The sequence below is a fragment of the Sciurus vulgaris genome, assembly GCF_902686455.1.
Source record: "Sciurus vulgaris genome assembly, chromosome: 11".
Lineage (NCBI taxonomy): Eukaryota > Metazoa > Chordata > Mammalia > Rodentia > Sciuridae > Sciurus > Sciurus vulgaris.
Window position 1 is genome coordinate 54,193,496 of NC_136472.1, and position 23,903 is coordinate 54,217,398.

Here is a 23,903-nt window from a genome sequence, read left to right on the forward strand (position 1 = left end):
AGAACGCACGCACAAGGAACACCAACATTAGCAGACCGCTCGCCCGGGACGCCAGGGAAGCATTCTCTCCTTTAGCCACACCCCGCAGTCAACCAGGCCGCATCTCCTTGGTCCGCTGAAGGTTTAACCCCTCCCCTTGGAGCCAACGCCAGCAGCCACGTATCCACGTTTCTACGTGGCTCGGCCTGAAAGCGGAAGTTACGCAAGACTCGCGAGCTCGGAGGCCGCTCGGAAGATATAGGCCGCTGGAGCGAAGGGGGAGGGCAGACGGCATTGGAAGGCGCCGGAAGTGGGCGCGTTGGGGAGGGTGGGAGAGGGGTTGCCGAGGCAGAGCCCTCGGCGTAGTGGCTGCCTCGGCAAGGCGTGCTTTCGCCCCTGTCCGAGTGCCTGGCCCAGTCTATGCTCCTCGGCCAAACATGGACTTCAGGGAAATTCTCCTGATAGCTTCCAAAGGACAAGGTGTCAACAATGTGCCGGTAAGTAGTAGGCGGGGTGCCATGTAGGAGACCCTAGTCTTCAAGTTCGGATTGTGTGGCCCCTGGAACTTCAGGCAGCTGCCTCGCTGCCCCGGGAGAGGAAAGACTTGAATGTCTTACTTCCTTTTCCCGGGGTAAAGAGGAGCTTGGGATGAGAAAAAAGCCTTCCCGTGAGGGGGTTTCACCAGCTTAGTTACCCCTGCAACAAGGACTTTGCAATTTGTGTGCTTTGGAGTTGCTGGAAAGCCAGTGAGTGATGCGCTCCTGATGCTTAGTTGAATCTATGGATAGTTTCAGGCTTTGGCATAACTTTAAGAGCAAAGGTTGAGGAGGAAGAATGTATGTAGGGGACTTAAGGGGCTTTAGGGTCTTGGTCTGATAACCTTTTGACTGGTTTCTCGACGATCTTCTGGTTAAACATTTAATGATTTCTTGATTCGTGGCCCCACCCACTGAGCCTACGAGGTGATTATCACTTGTTAGGGGGATATCACCTTCTGTGTTTTAGAAGAAAGTTTGAGTAGATTCCACGAAATCTGGACCAACAGAAGGGCGAGCTGGTTTCAGCTTCCGTTTACCTGTGCCCTTCCACACTCATTCTTTGCTTGAAATCTAGTTCCCATTTACTCAGTAGGTGTTTGCCAATTCGCTGAAATTCGCAGACTGGTGTAAGGTTGAAAAACCAGAGACTAAAGTGGTAGAGTGCCTGGTTTTAGCTGTTTTGCATAAACTAATCATTTCTGGATCCTCAGATGGTACCCACAGCACAGCTGTAAACCGATAAATTGCGTTGTGATACTTGCGGTTTGAGCAGTGAGGTGTGGAACTTAAGTCATCTCTTTCAAAGTCAGTTCAATTGGAATTCATTGACCTCTTACTATATACTCAGTATTTCCTAGATTTTTAAAAGATATGTAATTTTTTATCTTTTGCCACTTGTCTTGTTGCATCTGCCATTTCTTTTACCCTTTTGAAAATACTGATCTGATGATAACAATAAATGAAGAACCATATAATGTGTATGATATATAATAAACATAATGTAATATTATACATACGATATGTATAATCATACAATTTTTTCCTAGTCATTCCCCATCCCAAGTACTCAGAATAATCAGTCTCCTAAGCCATGACTCATAAACCCGGTATATTGAAGTTATGGGATTAAACCTTGAACAACAGAATTACTTTTTTGCACCCGTAATTTTTCTAGACAAGTCAATTTTGGATCTAGATGCATAGTTTGGTCCATTTTTTTATTCTGGAGCCTCCTGAATTTCAGTTGAGGTCAAAGATTGATAACACCAGCTTTGAGGCTTGGGAGTGTTCTGTGTAAGAATCAAGAACCAAGTTAGGGGCTTGGGTTGTGGCTTAGTGGTAGAGCACTGACCTGGCATGTGTGAGACACTTGAGTTTGACTCTCAGCACCACATATAAATAAAAATATAAAATATAAAAATAAAGGTCCATCAACAACTAAAAAAAATTTTAAAAAGAACCAAGTTAGTCATTTCTTATTTGAAAAGCCATTGGCTGCTTGAGAGAAAAGTAGGCAAATAATTCTAGAGCAAAAAACCCTCAAAATATGTGTATATTTCAAGATGTATTTTATATATAAAATCCATCTATAGTTGCAATAACAAAGTGAAAAGGTAAATTGTTGAAGTAATTTAAATTTTAATAGATGAGTAGCAGTCATATATTTTATGAATCATAATCCCCTTTTGTCCCCCCAAAATTAGTAAACCTAGAAGTTTGATTTAGTTAGCAGCTTTAAAATCCCTCTTTTACATGAAATGAAAGTCACAAAAAAGAAACTAATAGAACAAGTTAAATTTAGTCTATTGTTCCCCCACCCCCTGTCCCACACTGGGGGATTGAACCCATGGTTGTCCTACCACTAAGCTGCATCTTTTGTTTTTTTATTTCAAGGCAGGGTCTTACTGAATTGCTGAGTCTGGCCTCAAATTTGCAGTCCTGCCTACCTCAGCCTCCATGTAGCTGGAATTACAGGCATGTGCCAGTGCACCTGGCTAATTCATGATCTTGTTTTAACTTCATTCATCTGTTGGCTTTCATTTTCTTTATCAGCTCAAAATAATTTGGACACTTGCAAACATACAGAATATTAAGATGTTCCCATGTGTCCATACCTCATATCCCTCATATTTAATATATATTAACAAAAGCTATATTTATATATTTTATAATTTTTGTATACATATATATGTATATATTTTATATATGTTGTATACATATGTACTATACTACGTGTGTGTGTGTGTGTGTGTGTGTGTGTGTGTGTGTGTGTGTGTATTTGTGTGTATTTTGTTGTTGTTGTTGCAGTGCTGGGGATTGAACCAGGGTCTCACATGCTAGGCAAGTGCTCTATCACTGAGCTCTACCCCCAGACCCCTGAGTAGTTCTAAAAGAAATAAAGAAAAATTGATGATAGTAGTCTCTACACTCCCTGCTTTTAAAAAAATACCAGATACATTATACAGTGTAAAAAAAATTACTGTAAAATAAGTAACCTTACAAAATACCATCCAAGTCAGGAAGCATTTTAAGATAGATGCACACACACCTCCTCTGTGGCACACATATAATCTGCTTGACCTAAACTTAATTGACTAATGGTCTGGGAACCGCAGATGCTTTGAAGTAACTGACAGCAAGGCTTACATCCCATTTTAGTGCTTAGTTCTTTTCTGTCTTTTAGCTATCTTCTCCCCTCATCTTCTATGTAGATCCTATTAGAGTTGGCACTCATTTTAGTTTTCTGAGTTTTTAGGTCAGACCTTTGTTACAAAAGGAAGTGTGATGACTAGCAGTGTTTAGACTAAAATCTAAATCACCTGTACATCAACTCTGGACTCTTTCATATAATACTTTTAGTATGTCTGTTTTGATTTCAGCCTTTCACATGAAGTCAGGGGTGGAATTTTACCTGTATGGTGTTATGTCAGTGCTATAAAAATTTGGATTTTGAAGCGTTTTGGATTTTCAGATTAGGGATGCTCAATTTGTACTATTTCCTGAATCATTCCCTTCCTTCCTTTTTTTTTCTTTGGTCAGTGCCCTGTGTATACTAGGTGAACACACTACCAGAATTACATCCCTAGTCCCTTATTTCTTTTTAATATTTTTTTAGATGTTGATGAATCTTTATTTTATTCATTTATTTATATATTTATATATGGTGCTGAGAATCGAACCCAGTGCCTCACACATGCTAGGCAAGCGCTCTACCACTGAGCCACAACTAAGTGGCTCTACCACTAAGCCAGCTCCCTTATTTCTTTTTAAGAGAAATAGTTATGTTCATAATATAAGTAGGATTGCATCATGCATCCATGTAATTTCCCTGTGGAAACTGAATACAAAATAACAGCTGATCAAGGTGATGTAACCAGTCATTGTCACTGGCTCTGTTTTATTTAAAGGAGAAAATATACTTTTGGTAACGTTATACTTGATTTTTCTCTGGGCTTGGGCTTCAGTAGCAAAACGTAGTTGTCATGCTATGATAGAATAACACAGCTTAGAATATGGATTCTTGTAAGTTTCACATAGCCATAATGTATGGCTTATAGTCCCTGAGACAAGTTATATGATCCTTCTCACAGAGAAGATATGGAAGCTCTGGTGTGCACCCCTCCAACCCCAAACCAAAAGGTGAAGAGCAAGTCTTCATGTGGTACCAGATTTATGAGGATTTGGGGGTCTACAGTCTTGTCCGTCCAGTACAAGAACCAGGTACTAGAAATGGAGTTTAGGGACTTTAACTGAGCTGACAAATTCAGATGTCTTTAGGGGCCAGATAACTCTGTATTGTAACCATGCCCCCCAACCCTCCTCAGCAGCCCCTGTTATCTCTGGGAAGCAAACCCAGGGCCTTGTGTATGTTAGGCAAGTGCTTTGCTAAAACTCCAGCCCTGATGTGACTTCTTGAAGTAGGGGATATAAGACAATGGATTCCAAGGACTATGTATTCAAAAGAGAGTATGATTTTTTATAGTAGTGTTTCCTTTTAAAGAAGAGTATGGGCCAACAAAAAAGAATCTGCAGGAAACTTTCCAGTGGGTAACATTTGATCTATAATGGATTATAATTGGATGGCTCCCTTCTTAGATCTGAATATGACTTGTCCAGTTCCTGGGGCAGCTTTGGGTCTCTAACCTAGAGCAGTATTTCTCAACCAGTGTTTTAGGAAGAGGGTCTCTTAGACTGTCCACATTATCCCCACAAGGAGACTGTTACTTGTCTTCCCCAGTCACAACTTAGAGTCTATCTATAAATAGTAGTAATAAAAATAATAGTGCTTACTCTCTGCCAGGCATTGTGCTAAGCGTTTTATGTTTTAACTTAATCACCATAATAACCATATAAGTGAGATTATTTTACTGATAAGGTAACAGACCCAGAGAGGGGAAGGAACTTGCTCAAGGTCACACAGCTAACAGTTGGTAGGTCAGTTATGACAAAGGCAGAGAATCTAATCCAGGCAGTCTGGCTCCAGAGTTCTTGCTCTTAATCATGACCTTATGTTGAATAAGAGAAGTATATTCAAGATGGGGTTGTAAGAAAGATTGTCATCTATATATATAGCCTGAACTCATCCAGCTCCCTGCCCCGATTCTTGTCTAATACTGCTTTTGACAATAACCCTTGGTGTTTTCTTTTGTCGTTATTTTAGTACTGGGGATTGAACCCAGGGGCACTCTACCACTGAGTTACATCCTCCACCCTTTTTTATTTTGAGACAGTATCTCACTAAGTTGCCAAGGCTGGCCTCATACTTATGATCTTCCTGCCTCACCATGCCCAGCACCCTTGGTTTTTGAAAAAATGACATTCTTAGTGTATAGTAAAGCCTAAGGGGAGAGAAATTTAAAGGCCAAACCAACACCATTTAAAAACTGGTAGCTAGAGGAATATTTACACCCTTTTTGGGAGCATGCCATCCTGAAAGAAGTTCAGTTATAGATCTGTCTGAGATAACAATATTCAAGAGACAGGTGAAAATTAAGGAATATCACTTAAGATTGAGGTTAGAGCCAAGATGGAAAAGTGTTGAAGTTAAAAGTAGAAGTGAAGCATGTTATAGTGAGAACAATTTGGACCTGATTCAGGAGACCTGCTACTGACTGTGTGATCGCTCACAAATAGTTATCATTTTTGGATCATTTCTAACAGAGTTGGGCTATAAACTCTCAGAGGTAGCTTCCTGATATTATTACATTTTATAATCAGGTATGTTTTTGTAAACCCAGTAACAGTAAATTTTATATATAACCCCATAGCAATTGTGAATAGCATATATTGGGGGTGTTTTAATTTTTAACCTTTTTAGTTGTACAGCTAAGCTAGCCTAATGGAAACAATTGTTTCCCACATTCGTTACCTAATTGTGATGTTTTGAGATGTTTGAAATTGGTGGTGTTTATTAAAGTTAAGGATGTATCCTTTGAATATTTCAAACTCCTGATTCTAACCAATAACACTAATTCATGTAAGATCATCACAAAATATTTTCTACAAGTACAAACTGTGTTATCTCCTGAGTAAAGTACAGCTTTCAAGGGGGGATTGACTACTGATTCCAACATAACACATTTCATAAATACATTATTTCCAGACTGAAAGCTCCTTCTTTTCTTTTCTCTCTTTTTTGGTACCTGGGATTGAACCCAGGGGTGCTTAACCACTGAGCCACATCTCCAAACCTTTATTTTTATTTTTATTTTTTTATTTTGAGACAGGGTCTCACTAAGTTTTGTAGGGCCTTGCTAAATTGCTGAGACTGACTTTGAACTTGTGATCCTCCTGCCTTATCCTCCTAAGCCACTGGGATTACAGGCATGTGCCAACATGCCTGACTGAATGCTCCTTATTTTCATAATCTGACCTTGACTATATAGTTTCAGTGCCAGGAACACATACGTTTTTAAAGTGACATAATATTTTCTAGTTGTTTTTGGCTTTAGAATTACAAATTTGGCAAAATCTCTGATCCTATATTTAAATGGCATAAGTGCCACCATTGTGGATCATTCATTGGGGTTCAGCAGAGTGACAGAGTTGGCTTGCAGTGTAATAGAATAGATATGCTTAGGATAAAAGAAACTCTTGTCCAGCTGCTTTTTCCTGAGACTCAGACAATGAAGCAGCCTTGTGCCTTTTATCAGATTCAGAATTGATGGGTACATCTTGATGTACTGCTGCTAGAGCTACATATGACCATCTGATGCAGGGTAAAGTGCCAAATAGTTCTTCTCCCTTATTAAACAGAGTATAATGTACTCCCAGCCAGAGACTTTTTTTTTTTTAGTATCATTCTTACCAGGCACAGTGGCACACACCTGTAATCCCAGTGATTTGGGATGCTGAGGCAGGAGGATCACATGTACGAGGCTAGCCTCTGCAGTTTAGTGAGACCCTGTCTTAAAATAAAAAATAGAAAGGGCTGGGAATGTAGTTCAGTGGTAAAGCCACTCCTGAGTTCAACCCCCAGTACCAAAAAAAGAGAGGAGGGAGGGAGGGGAAAAGAAAGAAATCTTTCTCTTCTGATCTACCCCTGTGGCAAGCTATCTTATAAAACATTCCATTACTATAAATCTTTTGAGGTAACCTTCCTTTAAGATCTTTCCAGCTCAGTATTAAGATCTATGGTCATATACCTAAGAGAAATTTAAACATATTCACATAAAACTCAAACACAAATAAATGTTCAGCAGCAGCATTGTTCATAATAGTAGAGCCAATCCAAATGTCCAACTGATGAGTGCTTAAGTAATATGTTGTGTGTCTGTGAAATGGAATATTATTCATCCTATAGAGGTATGAAATATTGATAAATCAACAACATGAACCTTGAAAACACTATGCCATATAAAAGAAGGTAAATACAAAAGGCTATTGTATAAGTCAGTGTTCTCCAGAGAAACAGAACCAGTAGGATTTGTTTTAGGGAACTGATTGTGGGGGCTGGCAAGCCCAGAATTTGTAGAAAAGCCAGCATGCTGGAAAATGAGGCAGGAGTTACTGTAGTTTTAAGGTATAATTCCTCCTTTTCTGACAAACCTTAGAGACCTACTCTTAAGGCCTGATTGGATGAGACCGCTTACATTATGAAGGGCAATCTGCTTTATCTAAAATTATTTGTAGATATACATTCACATCTATACAGTACCTGCACAGCAACATCTAGATTAGCATCTGATTAAGTAACTGATTTCTATAGTCCAGCCAAGTTAAAAGACAAAATTAACTATCATAGCCACATATTGTCCAGTTTCATTTATGTGAAAGTCTAGAACGGGACAGTCCACAGAGAGAGTACATTAGTGGTTGTCAGGGGTTGAGAGGACAGAGGAATGAGGAGTGACTAACCAAAAAGTAAGGGGTTTCTTTTCAAAACGATGAAAATGTTCTGGAGACAGTGGTGATAGTTGTACAACTCTGTGAATATAAGAAAAATCATTAATTGTACATATTAAATTGTTAGTTTTTATGGCATGTGGATTATATCTTGAAGATGTTTTAAAACAGATCATCTGTGGTGACCCAGTTCTCCCTGCCCACCTGCAGATTTCTAGGTTGTGACCTAAACTGTTTTCTAAGTGTATATGCCTTTGAAGGCACTTTCAAGTTTCAGAGAATATAAGAAACTATTCATTATGACTAAGTTCACATAAATAAGAGTACATAAGTAAATAAAATTAAATCTTACCAAAGCAGTGTACCACTGTGCCCAGCCCAAAGCTGAAATCTTGAGTACCCCTTTCCTTGTTTTTCTGCACATCAGCCTGGTTGTACCATGATTTTAGGTGATACACAGATACTTTTATTTTAATAGTTGTATTTTGATATGAATTGGAAAAATATAAGTAGCTTTTCAAGCAAGCCCTTTCATGGGTATTATTGCTGAGGTAATGCTCAGCAATATAATAGGTCATGGTATTAGGTCTATGTTGTTTTTTAAAATTAGTCAATAATAATATAGGTAGTATATGAAAAGGCAAAAATCATGAATATATGCAAATGACTGAATTTTAGTTAACACTGCATTAAACCATATCTTACTGACACTCCCCACCCCCACCACCCCATTTTGGGTATCAGTATTCAATCAAGAGCAGCTTTTCTGCTATTCATTTCTTAGTTTTTATCTTTTGGAGTACCAGATTAGGATATAGTATGTCTTTCTCAAAATCATGCTAAATTGTGCTCAGTGCTGTGATACCTAGACAACAAACCAGTCCTGTTTTAAATATGTAACATCAGTTGTATGTTCACATTTTTCTGGGGAAACCCTAGTGAGTTTGGATTTGGCAGGTGAATCTATGAGCTATATATATAATTGGGCAAGAACAAGAAAATCTTAAATCTTGGCAACAAAACTCAAACCTTCCTGGTGGACTGGAGTAAAATTAATGAGTGACTTTCCTTGTGAGTGTTAAATCAGATTGAATCAGGTATCATATTGTAGTAGCATTACTACAAAGAAAATGTTAGCTTCTTTTGGATAAGGCCTGGGCAGTTTTATATATCTTTCTCTTTAGTCTTCCTTTCCCTCTCTGTTTTCCTTCTTTAAATGTTGGGCCCCTACCCACTGTGGAGAGGATAGGAGCTAAGTAAAGGATCTCATTATGTCCCAGCAAAGGTGACTGGGGAAGAAGTTTGGATGCTGTTTGGGTTTTCTGTCAGGGATGTGTCAGTTCTCCCCTTTGCTATCATGCAGGATTTTCAGGTTGGATTAGGGCCTACCTCCTTGGCCAATAGCTTTGTTGTAGACTAATTTAGTTGCAACTTCAGCCTGTTTCAAGATACTTTGTATTTGGCAGCCTTAATGGTAAGCAGATCCTTTGGCTTTCCTCCAAGAATTTCTCACACACCATGGGAATGCTTTTTTTTTTTTTTTTTTTTGGTTTATAAATTGCTCACTTTGTTCTCTGAGATTATTGTTTCTTTTTCTACTAGCATAGCAACAGGTTCAGTAGATAAGAACTGGTATCTGCCTGACAAGACAAAAGGGGGAGGATACTTTAGTAGAGTGCTTGCCTAACATGTGAGAGGCCCTGGGTTCTATCCCCAGCACTGTAAAAACAAACAAACTTATTTCCTGGCTCATAATTATAAGGTGGAATAGCTCTAGAGATGACTCATCCCTGGTCTGAATGATTAGTTCTGTGTTTATAGTACTTTTCTAATAATACTTACAAAATAATTTTTTTCTTTCATGATTCAAATTAATATTCTACTTTTAGTCATTTCTCTACGTAGTTACATAAAAACTAAAGTTCAGAGAAATACCATGTGCCAGGATAATATCTTTCTTGGGTCAGGATAGAAACTGGTCTCCTGTCCTGAGTTTGTATAGTAAGTTAATGGACATAGCAGTATGGTTAAAGTTTACAAAAAATTCGGATCCTTCTCTTTAGATTTATTTCTTCCTTTCTTTTCTTTCTTGTGCTGGGGGATTAAACCCAGGGCCTCACACATGCTAGCCAAGTGCTCTATCACTGAGCTACACCCCAGCGCCCACCCACCCCCAGATTTCTTTGAAATACTTTATGGTTTTTATCCCTGGCTTTTGCCTGTAGTCAAATTAAAATGTCTATGTTTCCAGTGTTCTAAGCAAAATAACCTATGTAGCTATAAGCCCCTGCTAGAAAATCATCTGGAATAGCAAAGTCAGGAGAGACAGCTGTAAGTAGTTTTTTTGTTTGAAAAGTTAGACTTTGGAATGCTTACTTCTGAAGGAAAGATTTTGTTTGTTTATTTGTTCCTGAGGTGCTGGGTATTGAATCTAGTGCTTGTTACATAGGAGATAAGTGCTGTACCACTGAGCTACACCCCCAACCCCTAGACAATATATTATTAAATTTGCATTGGTTTATAACTTTTACTCTCTGTTCTTATGTTTAGAAAAGATATAGTTTAGCAGTGGGACCTCCCAAGAAAGACCCAAAAGTTAAAGGTGTCCAATCAGCAGCTGTGCAAGCATTTCTTAGAAGGAAAGAAGAGGAGCTCAGACAAAAGGGTAAGTGTCTGTAGCATTTTTCTCAATATTAAGGTCTTCTACTTTCATATATCATTTGTAACAGTGGATGTTCATAAAAACACAGGAGACCAGTGGATTTGGGGTAGGTGGTTTGTATTAAATTTATTTATCGCTTTCCATATGTTCATATGTTGGTCACTTGTAAATTTTCTTTTACTGCTCCTTAAAAACTTCTTGGAGCCAGGTGCAGTAATATGTCTTGGAGTTCCACACATTTGGGAAGCTGAGAGAGGATAGCTAGAACCAGGAAGCTTGGGACCAGCCTGGACAACATAGTGAGACCCTGTCTCCTTACAAAAAAAATAAAATAAAAACTTTTGGGAGTTAATGATCGTGTCTTCTAATTGGCCATAGTGAGTCCCCAATAAGTTTCTTCATTCTTTAACCTTGGTTATAAAACTGTTTCTACTTATTTTGTATTTTATTAAATTAATAAGAATGTATATTTTCAAAAAGAATGTTATCTAAAAAATTTAAATATGGACTTTTTAAAACCATGAAGCTCAAGAAGTAGTTTTAAGTCACTTCATTTAAATGATTAAGAAAAGATTTAGTAAGTATTTATTGGTTCAAAATGAACAACTTCTAAATGAGTACTAATTGTTCTCATAACTTTGTATATTATTTGTTATGAACCATTTTCTGTATGTATATATGTGTTTATTGCAGTGCGAGGGATTGAACTGGGGTGCTCTACCTGTGAACTACATCCACAGCCCTTTTTTATTTTTTATTTTGTAAGAGGGTCTTGCTAAATTGCTAAGGCTGTCCCTCAACTTCCAATCTTACTGCCTCAGCCTTCTGAGTCTCTGGGAGTTGCTGTAAGTTACTGGGATTTTAAGTGTGTGCCACTGTGCCTGACCCTGTTTTCTGTATTTAAAGCAGAAAACGAAATCTCCCACTTAATGAGTCATATAGAAAAACCCATATGTTACCCACTCATTATGTAAAGATGACTCAATTGCTGCTTGTTTAAATGACTTCCACATTTCATTCCTGGATATCTTCAAATTGTAATCTGAATGTTGTTTTGGCCAACTACTGATTTCAGATGAGCATACTGATCTCTTAAGACCTTGTAATAATATGTTCTTGTTTTGTCCTTTTTAGCCTTAGAAGAGAAAAGGAGAAAGGAAGAACTAGTGAAAAAACGGATTGAGCTCAAACATGACAAGAAAGCAAGAGCTATGGCCAAGAGGACAAAGGATAATTTCCATGGTTACAATGGGATTCCTGTTGAGGAAAAGTCAAAGAAGAGGCAGGCAGTGGAAAGCCACACCAGCCAGGCAATAGAACAAGAATATGGGATGGAAGAAGAGGATGAATTTTTAGAATACAATCAAGCAGAGTCAGAGCAGGAGTATGAGGAAGAGCAAGTACCTCCCAAAGTTGAAAGCAAACCAAAGGTCCCCCTTAAAAGTGCCCCACCACCCATGAACTTCACTGATTTACTGAGGCTGGCTGAGAAAAAGCAGTTTGAACCAGTGGAGATCAAGGTAGTGAAGAAATCAGAAGAGCGGCCTATGACTGCGGAAGAACTTAGGGAGCGAGAATTCCTGGAACGAAAGCATAGGAAAAAAAAACCTGAGACAGATGCAAAACTACCTCCAACTGTGTCCAAAAAGGCACCCTATCAGAAAGAAAGTGTGGGCACAAAACTAAGCAAAGGTTCTGGGGACAGGCATCCTTCTTCTAAAGGAATGCCCTTTCCTCATACTGAGAAGAAATCCAGACCCAGCACAGCCCATGAGAAACACTTATCAGTGTCTTCATCCAAATCCATGCCAGGAGAGAGGACCAAGGCAGGATCTGGTTATAGTTCCCAACCCTCACTTCGTGAGGGTCATGACAGACCTGTTTTCAATGGGGCTGGAAAGCCCCACTCCAGCACCTACTCACCAAGTGTCCCAAAGACTTCTGCCAGTGGGACTCAGAAATCTGCTACTGAGTACAAAGCCAAAAAATTTCCTCCTTCTCATCCTAGCCATTCCAAGCCTGGGCCTGTGGTCACCCCACACAATAAAGCTAAGAGTCTGGGTGCCAGGCAGCCAGGCAGCAACTCCAGTTCAGCCCCTGGGAGACCCAGCCCAGGGACTGCTCGGCCCACACTTAGTTCCGGACCTGTGCCCAGACGCCAGAATGGCAGCTCCAGTTCAGGACCTGACCGCTCAGTCAGTGGGACCAAGAAGACAGTCAGTGACTCAAATCCCTCTGGGCGGACTGTCACTGGTACAAATGGCCCTGGACGACCTACAAGCACTTCAAGTGGTCCTGGGCGACCCATCAGTGTCTCAGGTAGTTCTGGGAGACCTGTGGGCAGCTCTGGAGGCCCTGGGCGGCCTATAAACAGTCCACATGACCTGCGACGACCAGTGAGTGGCTCTGGGCCCCCTGGGCGGTCAGTCAGTGGGCTTGGACGATCCATAAGTGGCTCAGTTCCAGCTGGACGGACTGCTAGTAGTTCAGGCCCTGGAAGACCAGGAAGCGGCTTAGGACCTGGGCAAACAGTTAGTAGCCCATGTCCCCCTTTAAAGCCCAAGTGTACTGTTGTCTCAGAAACAATATCTTCCAAGAATATTATTAGCCGAACCAGCAATGGACAGATAAATGGAATGAAACATCCTCCCCTTTCTGGCTACAGATCTGCCCAAGGTAAAATCGCCTTTCAATTTCCCCAGGAAATTGGAAAGAGTTCTTTGTTTTATATAACTGAGGACCCTGTGAACCCTTCCATATGCCCTTTAGTGTATTCTAGTACTGATAGAATCCTAATGTTTTGTCTAACCTATGCCTGAAAATTCCTTTAATGATTGTGACTTGGAAAAGTCTTTAGAAAGAGACTTATCAGGGTCATCTGCGTTAACTGCTACAATAAACTTGCTTTGTGATTTGTGAGGTAGGGGGCTGCACATGCCTTATGTGGTTCAGTGGATAAATTAATCTTTATGAACACTAAAGAAACTTCAGGGGATCAGAGAGCAATTGTAATCTTGAAACATTTTGGTGTATTGTTCATTGAGCTAAAGTTTGTTAAGCACCTATTATGTCAAGCTGTTTTAGACTGTCCTTGTGTTTCTTCTCCTTATATTGGGTAGTATCAAAGTCCTAACCACTGGTGCTTTAGGAATCTGCTGTCCCAATGTGCAGAATCATTGGTTGTATCTGCTTAGCTACTAGGTCATAGCTGCTTTATGCTAACAGTCATTTCTTCAAAGCATTTGTTAGGCACTGTGGAGAATATAAAAAGAAAACAATGATGAAATTCCTTTAAATTTTCTAATTCAGCTGGGCACAGTAGCACTCTTCTGGAGGCTGAGGTAAAAGGATCACAAGTTCAAGGCCAGCCTCTGCAACTTAGCAAGACCCTCTCTCAAACAATAAAAATGACTGGGGATGTAGTTAGTGATAGAGTGCTCCTGGGCTCAATCCCTAGTGCCAGGAAAGCACTCATTCAGCTAGACCGTTGATTTTCAACAGATGATTGTTTTCCTTTTTTATTTTTACATCTGGGCAAACAGTTAGTAGCCCATGGCATCTAGTGGGTAGAGACTAGGGATGCTAATAGATAATGCACAGGATAGCCCCCTGCAGCAAAGAATTATCTGGCCCAAAATGTCATAGTACCAAGGTTGTGAAACTAAACTAGGGAGACAGGTCATGCATGTTAAAAACTGTAGGAAAACACAAGGAGTGTCTATGATCAAAGACTAGAAAGTACTTGTTGCCAGATGCTGGTTTATTGGTCAGTGTTTGTCTTTTGCAAAGTTTTTGTCAGTCTTTTGGCAAAATGACAAAAATAGGATAATGTAATGAGTTTTTCCTGTAGTCAGACTTAGTTTGGAAAATTATTTTGAGAATCTTTTATACTTCGTTGAATTTTTGGTTTTTGATACGTGATATTGCTCTGTTGCCCATACTGGCCTCAAGCTCCTGAGTTCAAGAGGTTCTCCTGCCCTAGCCTCCCAAGTAGCTGAGGCTGTAGGTGCATATAGTACTTAAAATTTTTTAAAGAAATTATGGTGATCAAAAATAAAAGGGTGCTTCCTTTTGTTTTGGCAGAAATAAAAGTTAATGATTCTGTGTCAGTTTGTAACTTTTATTTATTCATCTTTAGGAATTTTGCTGATCTTTCAAATCCCAGACATATGGGCACTGCTAAGCTAGAAAATATAGTAAGGCATTTCATAAGATCTGGGATAAGTCAGGTATCCCAGAGGTGCATGCCTCTAATCCCAATGACTCAGGAGGCTGAGGCAAGAGGACTAAAATTTTTGAGGACAGCCTCAGCAACTTAGCGAGACCCTGTCTCAAAATTAAAAATAAAAAAAGGGCTGGGGTTGTGGATTAGTGGTCAAGCCCTGTTGGGTTTGATCCACAGTCCCCAAAAAGCAGAAATTCTCCTTCAGGGTACCATGCTAAAGGCCAGCCTTGTTTGCTCTAGTTTTTAAGAATATCATCTTAATGATTTCTCAGAATCTCAAATTACATAGAACTTGGGTGGTAATATTTTAAGTTTTAATGTTCTCTTAAATAATGGTTTCTCTTAGGTCCTCAAAGACTTCCCTTTCCTACTGGTTACAAAAGGCATCGAGGATATGAGGAAGAAGATGATGATGATGAATATGACTCTGAAATGGATGATTTCATTGAAGATGAAGGAGAACCTCAGGAAGAAATATCCAAGCACATTCGAGAAATCTTTGGCTATGATCGAAAAAAGTAAGGCTAAAGCAGATGTAGATAAATATGATACACCTTGTACTTTTTTTGCATTTTTTAATTTGTTCTAATTATTTATACATGACAGTACATTTTATTTTGAATAATTCATGTTATAAAGGAGAAATAAATAGTAGAGGCATTGAATGTAATGCTTAATTGGAAAGCCTTGGGTGATAGTTAAATAGATTTACTTTCTCGGCTCTTAATATTTTAGAATTCAGAATAGTTTAATTATTTGCATGAGGATCAAAAACATACCCTTTTCAATCTGTTGTCTTTATAAGATGAATATTTAAGGAAAATGAAACATGTAGTAGAAGTAGATTGGCTTTGGGCAGGGCCAGATGGTGCATTACTTTAATCTCAGCCTTTAAATTTCTCTTCTCCAACTAAAACGAGGTGTGGTGATGCATGTCTTAATCCCAGTGACTCAGTAGGCTGAGGCAGGAGGATAGCAGGCTTGAGGCCAGCCCCAGCAACTTAGTGAGACCTTGCCTCAGAAGAGAAGAAAAAGGAAGGGGTTGGGGGAACGTAGCTAAGGGATAAAGCACCCTTGGGTTCAAAATTCGGGGAGGAAGAAGCAATGGTTAAGATTATTTTTAAAAAGAACAAAAATTGGTTTTGAAGTCAGAAATCCACTCTGATCTGACACCTGCCTTTCTTTCATATAAAAAGTTTTACTATTCAAGAATGTGATCCGTGGACAGTAGTGTGGGACCAGAAGCATTAATACATCTGAGAGTTTGTTATAAGTGTGAACTCTAAGGCTTTTTATCTGTCTTATTGAATTCAAATCTACTTTATAAGGTCTCCAGTTGATCCATACATATAATTATATTAAAGTTTGAGAAGCTGGGTATAAAGCCTATCACAGTTCTTATGTTAGTACTTGCTACCTCTTTAGAACCTAAATGAGAGATTTTAGAAGAACTTCTGAAGAAGTTTAAAAAAAAAAAAAAAAAAAAGACATTTACTAGAGTAGAAGAACTGGATTAAAGAATCAGATCTAAAAATCTAATCTGAGCCTTGTGTGGTGACAGTAGCCTGTAGTCCCTGATACTTAAAAGGCTGAGGCAGGAAGATCATTAATTGAAGCTGACCTGAACAAAATAGGGAGACTCTCTTTAAAAAAAAATAAAAATATAATCTGAGTGCTATCACTAACCTAGCTGTGACTCTTGGTCAAACCATTAACAAATCTACTTTAGTTTCTTCTGTTCTAAAGTCCTGCCCAACTTCATGATGATCATGAAACTAAATGAGATTAGCATGTATAAAATAGTTTTCATATTGTGCTTTCAGAATTTTAATATAAAGTATTACATGAGTTGAGGAAGCATTGTTGGATTGGTACCTTCACTAACATTGAAGTCAGGAATAGTTGCTCATTTAATTTGTCTTTGCAGCAGAAACCCACTTCTACCTATTGTCTGTCCCTCTCACTTGCTGCCAAGCAAGAAGGAATGATCCTAAATGTGTTTGATTTAGTTATAAAGGTCTTGATTTTTTAAATGAGAGGATGTGGGTTTTTTTTTAGGAATTTTAACTTTTCTTTTGTTTGTTTTTTAAATTTTTATCAGATACAAAGATGAAAGTGATTATGCCTTACGTTACATGGAGAGTAGTTGGAAAGAGCAGCAGAAGGAGGAAGCAAAGAGGTAGGAATAAAACATCACACATTTGTGAAAAAATATCCTAAAACTTTTCTGTTTGTTGCTACAGTTGCAGCATTGGAACAGGGGCTTTGGGGGCTTTGGGCCACACAATTCTAGATTACAATCCTGTTTATTAGCTTTGGGGGTGTTAGACAAATGTCTTAGCATTTTAAAGTGTTTTCTCATTTGTAAAATTAGAATACACCATTTTACTCATTGAGGTATTATGAAGATTAAGACAATGTGTAAGACATATGAGGCTTACTGTGCCTCACATGTATTAACATACAATAAATATTAGAGGCCTCCCATAATCCTGAGGGAAATGCTGTGCTTTTCTTTCTCAGTGGGACTCAGTCTGGCTAACTTGTAACTTTGTTGGCTTTGGGGACCCAGTAGCAGCAAATTAGATTCCTCCACCTGATTCCTATTTGGCTACAAAATAGTAAGCTAATGATAATTTTTCCAGTTGAAGTAACATTTGATTACTTTGTGTTTAGTGTTAATTAATAATAATTATTACTACCTACTATTGGAAAATAATTCATCTCACTCTCAATCCACAAAACTAAAAACTCCCCCTTTCCCGTAACTAGTTAAAAATGTCAGACAAAAGTGTTCTTTTGAATGCTTTTATTTGAATAAATCATTTTTGTTTTTTATTTTTAAAAAGCTTTTGAGATAGATTTGTATTTTGTTACTTTAATGGAAATATTAAGGCTTTTTGTTGTTGTTGTAAGGTATTTTTCTTCTACAATTTGGGTCTGTAAAATATCCCTGTTAGTGTGTTTTCAGAGATAAAATCTTGAGGTATTTTGAGAGCAACAGCAGAGTTCATGTGAGCTTCCAGTTGAAATTGCACTCTTCATTTTTAAAGTGGTAATCTCATTACCAAATACCTTAAAAAAATTTTTTTTTCAACAGTTTAAGACTAGGTATGCAGGAGGACTTAGAGGAAATGAGACGTGAAGAGGAAGAAATGAAACGTCGAAAAGCCAAGAAGATGAAGAGACGTTAGCTGCTGCTTTATTTTTGTGAAATTCTGGAAACACTGCTGCAAGGATTTCCTGCCTTCAGACTGAATAAGCCCCCTTATCAGTTTAGATTTATATTTGGGTACTCAAGGAGAAGGAATGCATACTGTCACTTGCAGGCTGTCATTTGAGCATAAAGTATTTTCAAATACTTCAGGGTAAAATCTGTAATGCCCACAGTGTGCTCTTATGAAGTTCACAGATGCCAGCCTTGATCCTGATGAGCTATGCACTCTAATGTGGGGCCACTCACAAGTCAGCCAATCTTCTTTTGTTCCTTTGCTACTGTAAAAGGAAAGAAAGGATTGCCTCTTGACTCCTTATAATTTGCTGATGTGAGAGTAGGGCTCTGCCCAACTCCAGTCAAACTTAATGTTTTTATGAGGAACCTGGCCCTTCCATGAATGTTTCCAGCAATAAAGTGACCTGTCCAAATCTATGTTTGGATTGAGAACTCAAAATGTATAGTAAATTTTATAATTATCACATGGATGTCATCCTTGTGACTTTAAAGTAAAAAGTAGAATGAATTATATTGTATTCTGCATTATACATGGATTGCATTACTGAGCATTCTTATTAATTTAGGTGATTAGGCAAATAAAAGTTTTCCAGTTAAAAATACAAGTTAGGCCGGTATAAAAATGTTTTTTCTGAGTTTTCCTTTCAGATTTATTGGGGTTTTTTTAGATTTATTGTTATGTTGGCTTTAGTGTAAAACAGACAAGGTCACTGTGCTGATTGATTTTATCTAAATTTCATTTTTATATTGAAGAAAAAAGTTATTTTATTCAGATGTTAGATTCGAGAGAGTGTTTAAAAAACCAGGAATTGACATGTGAGGCTCCCCAGTACAAAGATATTTTGGAATCCCAAGGTGCACCTGTACCTCTTGATGTTAATGACTGCATTTTTAGCTTAAATTCCTTAGCAAATATTAATGGCAAAAAACCAAAAACTAAATTTGTGTGTATCAAAAGCACCACCTTCTCTTTTTGCTCATATTGCACTTTTCTTTCAAACTATGCACTGTGAAGAGATTTCCCCTCCCCCGCCCCAGCCCAGGTAGAAAAGGGTGTTTCCTGTTATTGGTATTTTATTTGGCTATGGAACGTTCTTCATTTTCATTCTTAAGTCGTATCTATAGACATTATATCACTTAAGCCTCAAGTTCCAGCAGTTCTAGTCAGGCTGACCTGGGATCTGGCTGAAAGGAAGCCAAGTCTCAAGGGCAGTCAGCAACAGAAAATGAGACATGATGTTATAGAGCATTTGTCCTTGACTCCAAATATGGAGGATTGGAGGCAGTCAGAAATAAGCTTGTAGGACAATAAATGTTCTGGGTTAAGCCATTGGACAGTGGGGGATAGGAAGTATAAGGGGGGGTTGTCCTACAAAGAATCCTTACTCTTTGGCATGCCCAGACATTTTCATATATTCCTTTTTATCCATGAAATCTTTATTCTTTAAGTTCAGGTATTATAGATTACCATTTTTAGTTTTCATTAATGGGACCATATGACCAAGTCCTTTAAAACTTAATTCAATTTGAATTGAGTTTCAAATTTTGAAAGTATAAGGATTTAATTTTAAAGTTGGAATCCTGTGAAATGTGTTTTCATCATTAGGAGTAACACTATAACTCCTCACATAGATGTTACACTAGTAGCAGAAAATTCAATCACTTCCTCTCACCCATCTCAAATACTTTCAGTGAATTTGATTTAAGTAAGGGTAGTGGGATGTTACATTTAATAGGTTTAGAACATTCTTTTCTCTTCCATGTGCCCCCCCAAAAAGTTTTTTCTTAGATTTTTTTTTTCCCTATATTCAGACTCTGAAATTTGTAATTACAATCAAGTACTTATCATAGTTGAAAGAGTTCTGGTGGCTTAAAATTTACTAGCACTTAATGATGTGGTGCACTTATTTGTACAGAAAGGAATCATAGTGCTAGATTTAGTAGGAAGAGTCAGGTTGTAACATCTATCACTTCTGAGTGCATTTTCTTATAAATGCTGACCTGTATCAACATTATAAAAGAATACTCCTGGCTCATTTTAAAAAAGAAGAAGAAGAAGAAGAAAGGATCTTATAAGTCCTTTAAATTAATGTTGGCCTTGTTTCCAAGTTCTGTCTTCCATTTTGTTCTACACTTCCTGACCACAAAAAGCTTACAAGTCTTTGAAGAAACTGGAAGAGGCTGTTATTTTCTCAAAGTTTACAAATTAAGTGCTTGATTTTTAATGTATTCTCTACTGTTTTGATTTTTAGATTTTCTTAATTCAATATTTGAAGATGTGCCTTTTATTGGGTAATGTTAATTCACGAATGTAATAATGTTATTTCACAATTATAATAATGTTACATGATCATGGGTGTGGCATTCTCTAACAAAAGATGTGAAAGGAAAGTAGTTTTCATAAAACTTGTGGCTCTGATTGCACAGTCCAACTTGCTTTTGATGTTTCTATGTCAAAGCAAAGGGCACTTTCGTTAAAGGCTACTTTCAGAACTTGTCTTTGTATTTTCTCTAAACTATAAATGCAATTATGTCCATTTGGAGGCCAGGGTACCACATGTCACAGGCAGCCTTACATGTGTGCCATGAGAAAGTTCAAAGACTGTTAACAAAAAGAAAGTCTATGGGAACTCAAATTTTCATTTTTTAATGGTAATCCCCAAGATTTTCTCCAAGAAATAAATTGTTATTTTGTATTTTGTAACTAAAAGCAGCTATTAGTACATTTCTGAGATATAGCAGGAGACCAAAACATTTTTGGAAAGAGAATAAATATATGAAGAGAGACTGGTTGTTTTATTTTCAGTGTGCCGAATATATTAGACTACTATTTATTTTGTGAGTGGATGTGATGAAATAAATATTCAGGTGTTTAGTGTATGGTTAAGAGTGGAATATAGATTTCTTTGAAGTTGTTAAATCCATCATGTCTTTTACATAATGGACAAATCAAGTTAAAAAAAAAAAAAAAAAAAAACCCTTTACATAGGCTTAGCTTGTTTTCTGGTGCTGTTGACCTGCAAGAGAAAATACTTTTGCATATACAGGTGAATGTTTTGCAATTTATGTATACAAGAAATTGTAGGCATTAAAGATATTTTATTGATATTTTTAGTGATTTGCATTTATTGATCAAAACTTTGAGCTATTCCTTTTCTCATCATATTAAACATTTTTCAAGCTAGAAATCTCAGTAGACTTTTCAAGCTTTAGGGGTTGGGTTTGTCTCCTGTACACCCTTTCTTAGCTTGTTCTCTACCATACTTTCATGTCTCTTCAGCCTCTACCACTGATACCTCTCTTCTACCAGCCTAAGTACTGTTGTGCTCTCAGACACCCAAGTTAAGAGAGCTGTAAAGTGGCTAGAATAATACATTCAGAAATTATACTAGTTGTGTTTATGGATTTTGAATTCATTTTCTTTTCCAAAAAAAGGATAACCCATTCATTGTGAAAAGCCACTTACAAATAGATTAGTAAATGTGTACCGAATAACCTTGTGTGTTAGCTTTTTGTCACTGTGACCAAAATATCTAACTAGAGCAACTTAGAGGAGGAAAAATTTTATTTTGGGCTCACAGTTTCAGAAGTCTCAGTCCATGGTAAACTGACTCCATTGTTCTGGGCCCACAGTGAGGCAGAGTATCATGACAAAAATGTGGGCAGAGAAAAGCTGCTAAGCTCAGAGCAGCCCAGAAGAAAAGAGACAGTGAGGAGCCAGGGACAAGATACATAATCCCCAAAGGCACACCCCAATGACCTACTTCCTCTAGCCACATCCCACCTGCCTACAGTTAGTTAACCTAGTAATCCATTCAAATTAAACCATTAAGTGGATTAATCCACTGATTAGGTTGCAGCTTTCATAATCTATAATCATTTTGTCTCTGAGCATTCCTGCATTTGCCACATGAACATTTTGGGGACATCTCACATCCAAACCATAACACTATATAACCAAAAGATCTGCTTTGCTGGAAAGGATGCATTTCTCTACAATGGAACTATCATCCCTAACTTGTGCTCCCACTCCCTGTGTGTTAACTGAAACCCTCAAACCACCTTCAGAGGGCTTATAAAGATCCTTGGGTTCAGGGCTGGGGGGTGTAGCTCAGTGGTAAAATGCTGGCCTACCATATGTGAGGCCCTGTGTTCAATCCCCAGCACCACAAAAAAATTCTAGGGTTCCTATAACTAAATTTATTAATAACATAGTTCTCATTTTGAGGGCTGAACCATTAGCTTTCGTTTCTACATATACTGCCTCTAAAGAATCATCAGGCAGCTTCTTGGCTTTTCAGGTGATGGAGACATTTAGGCAGTAATATCTCAGATATCTGAGTCTCTCATTTGACTTGCCTTAGCACATAAAAAGCATGCACTGAACAAAGCCTGGGTCTTAATCTTGTCTGCAACCCAGAGCTGTGTGTGTGTGTGCGCAAGATACTTAAGCCGCAATTTATGCCACACTGCAAAATTAATACCAAGTTTCAGAAGGCTACTGTAAGGATTAAAATATGTATATTTTAGTATCTGCCCTCAATTTTAAAGTGAGTTCCTTTCCCCACATGGGGTAAACTTTGTGTTCTTAGTAATAACAAGAGGCTATGGAGAAATACCTAAAAAGAACAGGCTTAAAGTTACTGTAAACTCTATCCCTTTTCTCTGTTCACATTTTTTCATGTCTGGACCCTGTACTTAAGAGAATATTATTTGGAAAATGGGTCTAAAGAGCTCTAGAGAATTTCTATCCTTAAGGAAAATGAGTAAGGGACACAAAATTGCCTTAGAAACAGAAGGGACCCAATCATCTCCCACCTACCAAGACTAACTCCTTATCCTCCACTTTCCTGTTATAAGCTAATAATACCAAGTCTGTTCATCTTAAAAAGTGCGGAATTGGACATAAAATATGACAAAATAATGTGCAATTACTTTATGAGAAACCAACAACAGGAACTGTACAGCTAGTCAGGTGAGCTTCAGAGCTGCATTACTTCACCAGGATCATCCTTGCTTACTTCCACAGGGGTCTGGGGGGGAAAAAAGTATGTCAGGTGGGTCTAGTGGTTGCTCGGGTGAAAGGCTGAGGCAATTGCTTTCTTGCCAAGGATTGGCAAGGGTAGTTGTGTCCAATTCTGTCTTACCTAAGGCCTCTGATGCTGGCTGTCAGGGGGCTCAGCAATGTGGGAGTTGACAAGAAGTAAAAAAGGAAAGAAACATCTGCCACCAGAACCCTTCGCCAACAAGTATTTATGCAAAGAAAGGTTAAGTTTGGGTTGCTGAAATGGGTTGATTTAGGAAAATCCTATGAAGGCTGTGTGTTTAAAAATGTTCTGTTAGTGTAATACAGACTAGATCACCCACATCAGAAACCTTTGGCTCTGGGTCAGAAATATCCATCCCCTTACTTCTAAGAACTTAAAATTAAAAAAAAAAAATATGTATAAGAAAGTGCATGAAAGAAAGTGGGAACTCTTCATTCTGAGTGTGAACAGTAATAGAAGTAGGTAAGATAATATATATACACATATATGTGTATATATACACATATGTGTGTATACATATATATATACACGTGTGTGTATACATATATATATGTATATATATATATATATTTTTTTTTTTTTTTTTTTTTGGTACTAGGGTTTGAACCCAGGGGTGCTTAACCACTAAGCCACATCCCCAGCACCCCCTTCCTTTTTAAAAAATTGATTATTTTCAGACAGGGTCTCACTAAGTTGCTGAGGTTGGCTTTGAACTTGTGATTTTCCTACCTCCCAAGCCCCTGGGATTACAGGCAGGTGCCACTGTGCCCAGATAACTTTTTTTTTAAATACAAGAAGAGTATTGGTTATTAAAGTTACTACACTTGGATTTACATGCTTAGTTTGTTACTTAGGGGTATATACTTCAAAGTAG

General features: G+C 38.1%; 2 protein-coding genes across 11 annotated transcripts in view; one reads left to right on the forward strand and one right to left on the reverse strand.

The window, feature by feature from the left end:
• Nucleotides 1-279: 279 nt before the first annotated feature.
• SPTY2D1 (SPT2 chromatin protein domain containing 1) lies at nucleotides 280-21,089 on the forward strand. The gene is made up of 6 exons (XM_079101833.1): nucleotides 280-476; nucleotides 10,413-10,527; nucleotides 11,659-13,200; nucleotides 15,096-15,267; nucleotides 16,851-16,928; nucleotides 17,850-21,089. Exons 1-6 carry the CDS (start codon nucleotides 417-419, stop codon nucleotides 17,941-17,943), a joined length of 2,061 nt encoding a protein of 686 aa, XP_078957959.1. The 5' UTR covers nucleotides 280-416; the 3' UTR covers nucleotides 17,944-21,089.
• The window catches only part of MISFA (mitochondrial sheath formation associated), a gene marked incomplete at its 3' end in the record, with an annotated part of 120,497 nt that continues 101,114 nt past the window's right edge, over nucleotides 4,521-23,903 (reverse strand). For 6 of the 10 annotated variants that reach the window (XR_013757503.1, XR_013757504.1, XR_013757505.1 and 3 more), the window contains one exon: nucleotides 20,029-23,014. Of the gene's footprint in view, nucleotides 7,944-20,028; nucleotides 23,015-23,903 lie in introns of those variants that run through there. The other 4 variants (XR_013757501.1, XR_013757502.1, XR_013757509.1 and 1 more) reach the window with 3 other exon arrangements.

Bases quoted from the DNA above. Each gene is read 5' to 3' on its own strand.
- SPTY2D1 (XM_079101833.1), top strand. From the start codon at position 417: ATGGACTTCAGGGAAATTCTCCTGATAGCTTCCAAAGGACAAGGTGTC. The intron at 13,201-15,095 runs GTAAAATCGCCT...GGTTTCTCTTAG, and splicing joins TGGCTACAGATCTGCCCAAG to GTCCTCAAAGACTTCCCTTT. The intron at 15,268-16,850 runs GTAAGGCTAAAG...AATTTTTATCAG, and splicing joins TTTGGCTATGATCGAAAAAA to ATACAAAGATGAAAGTGATT.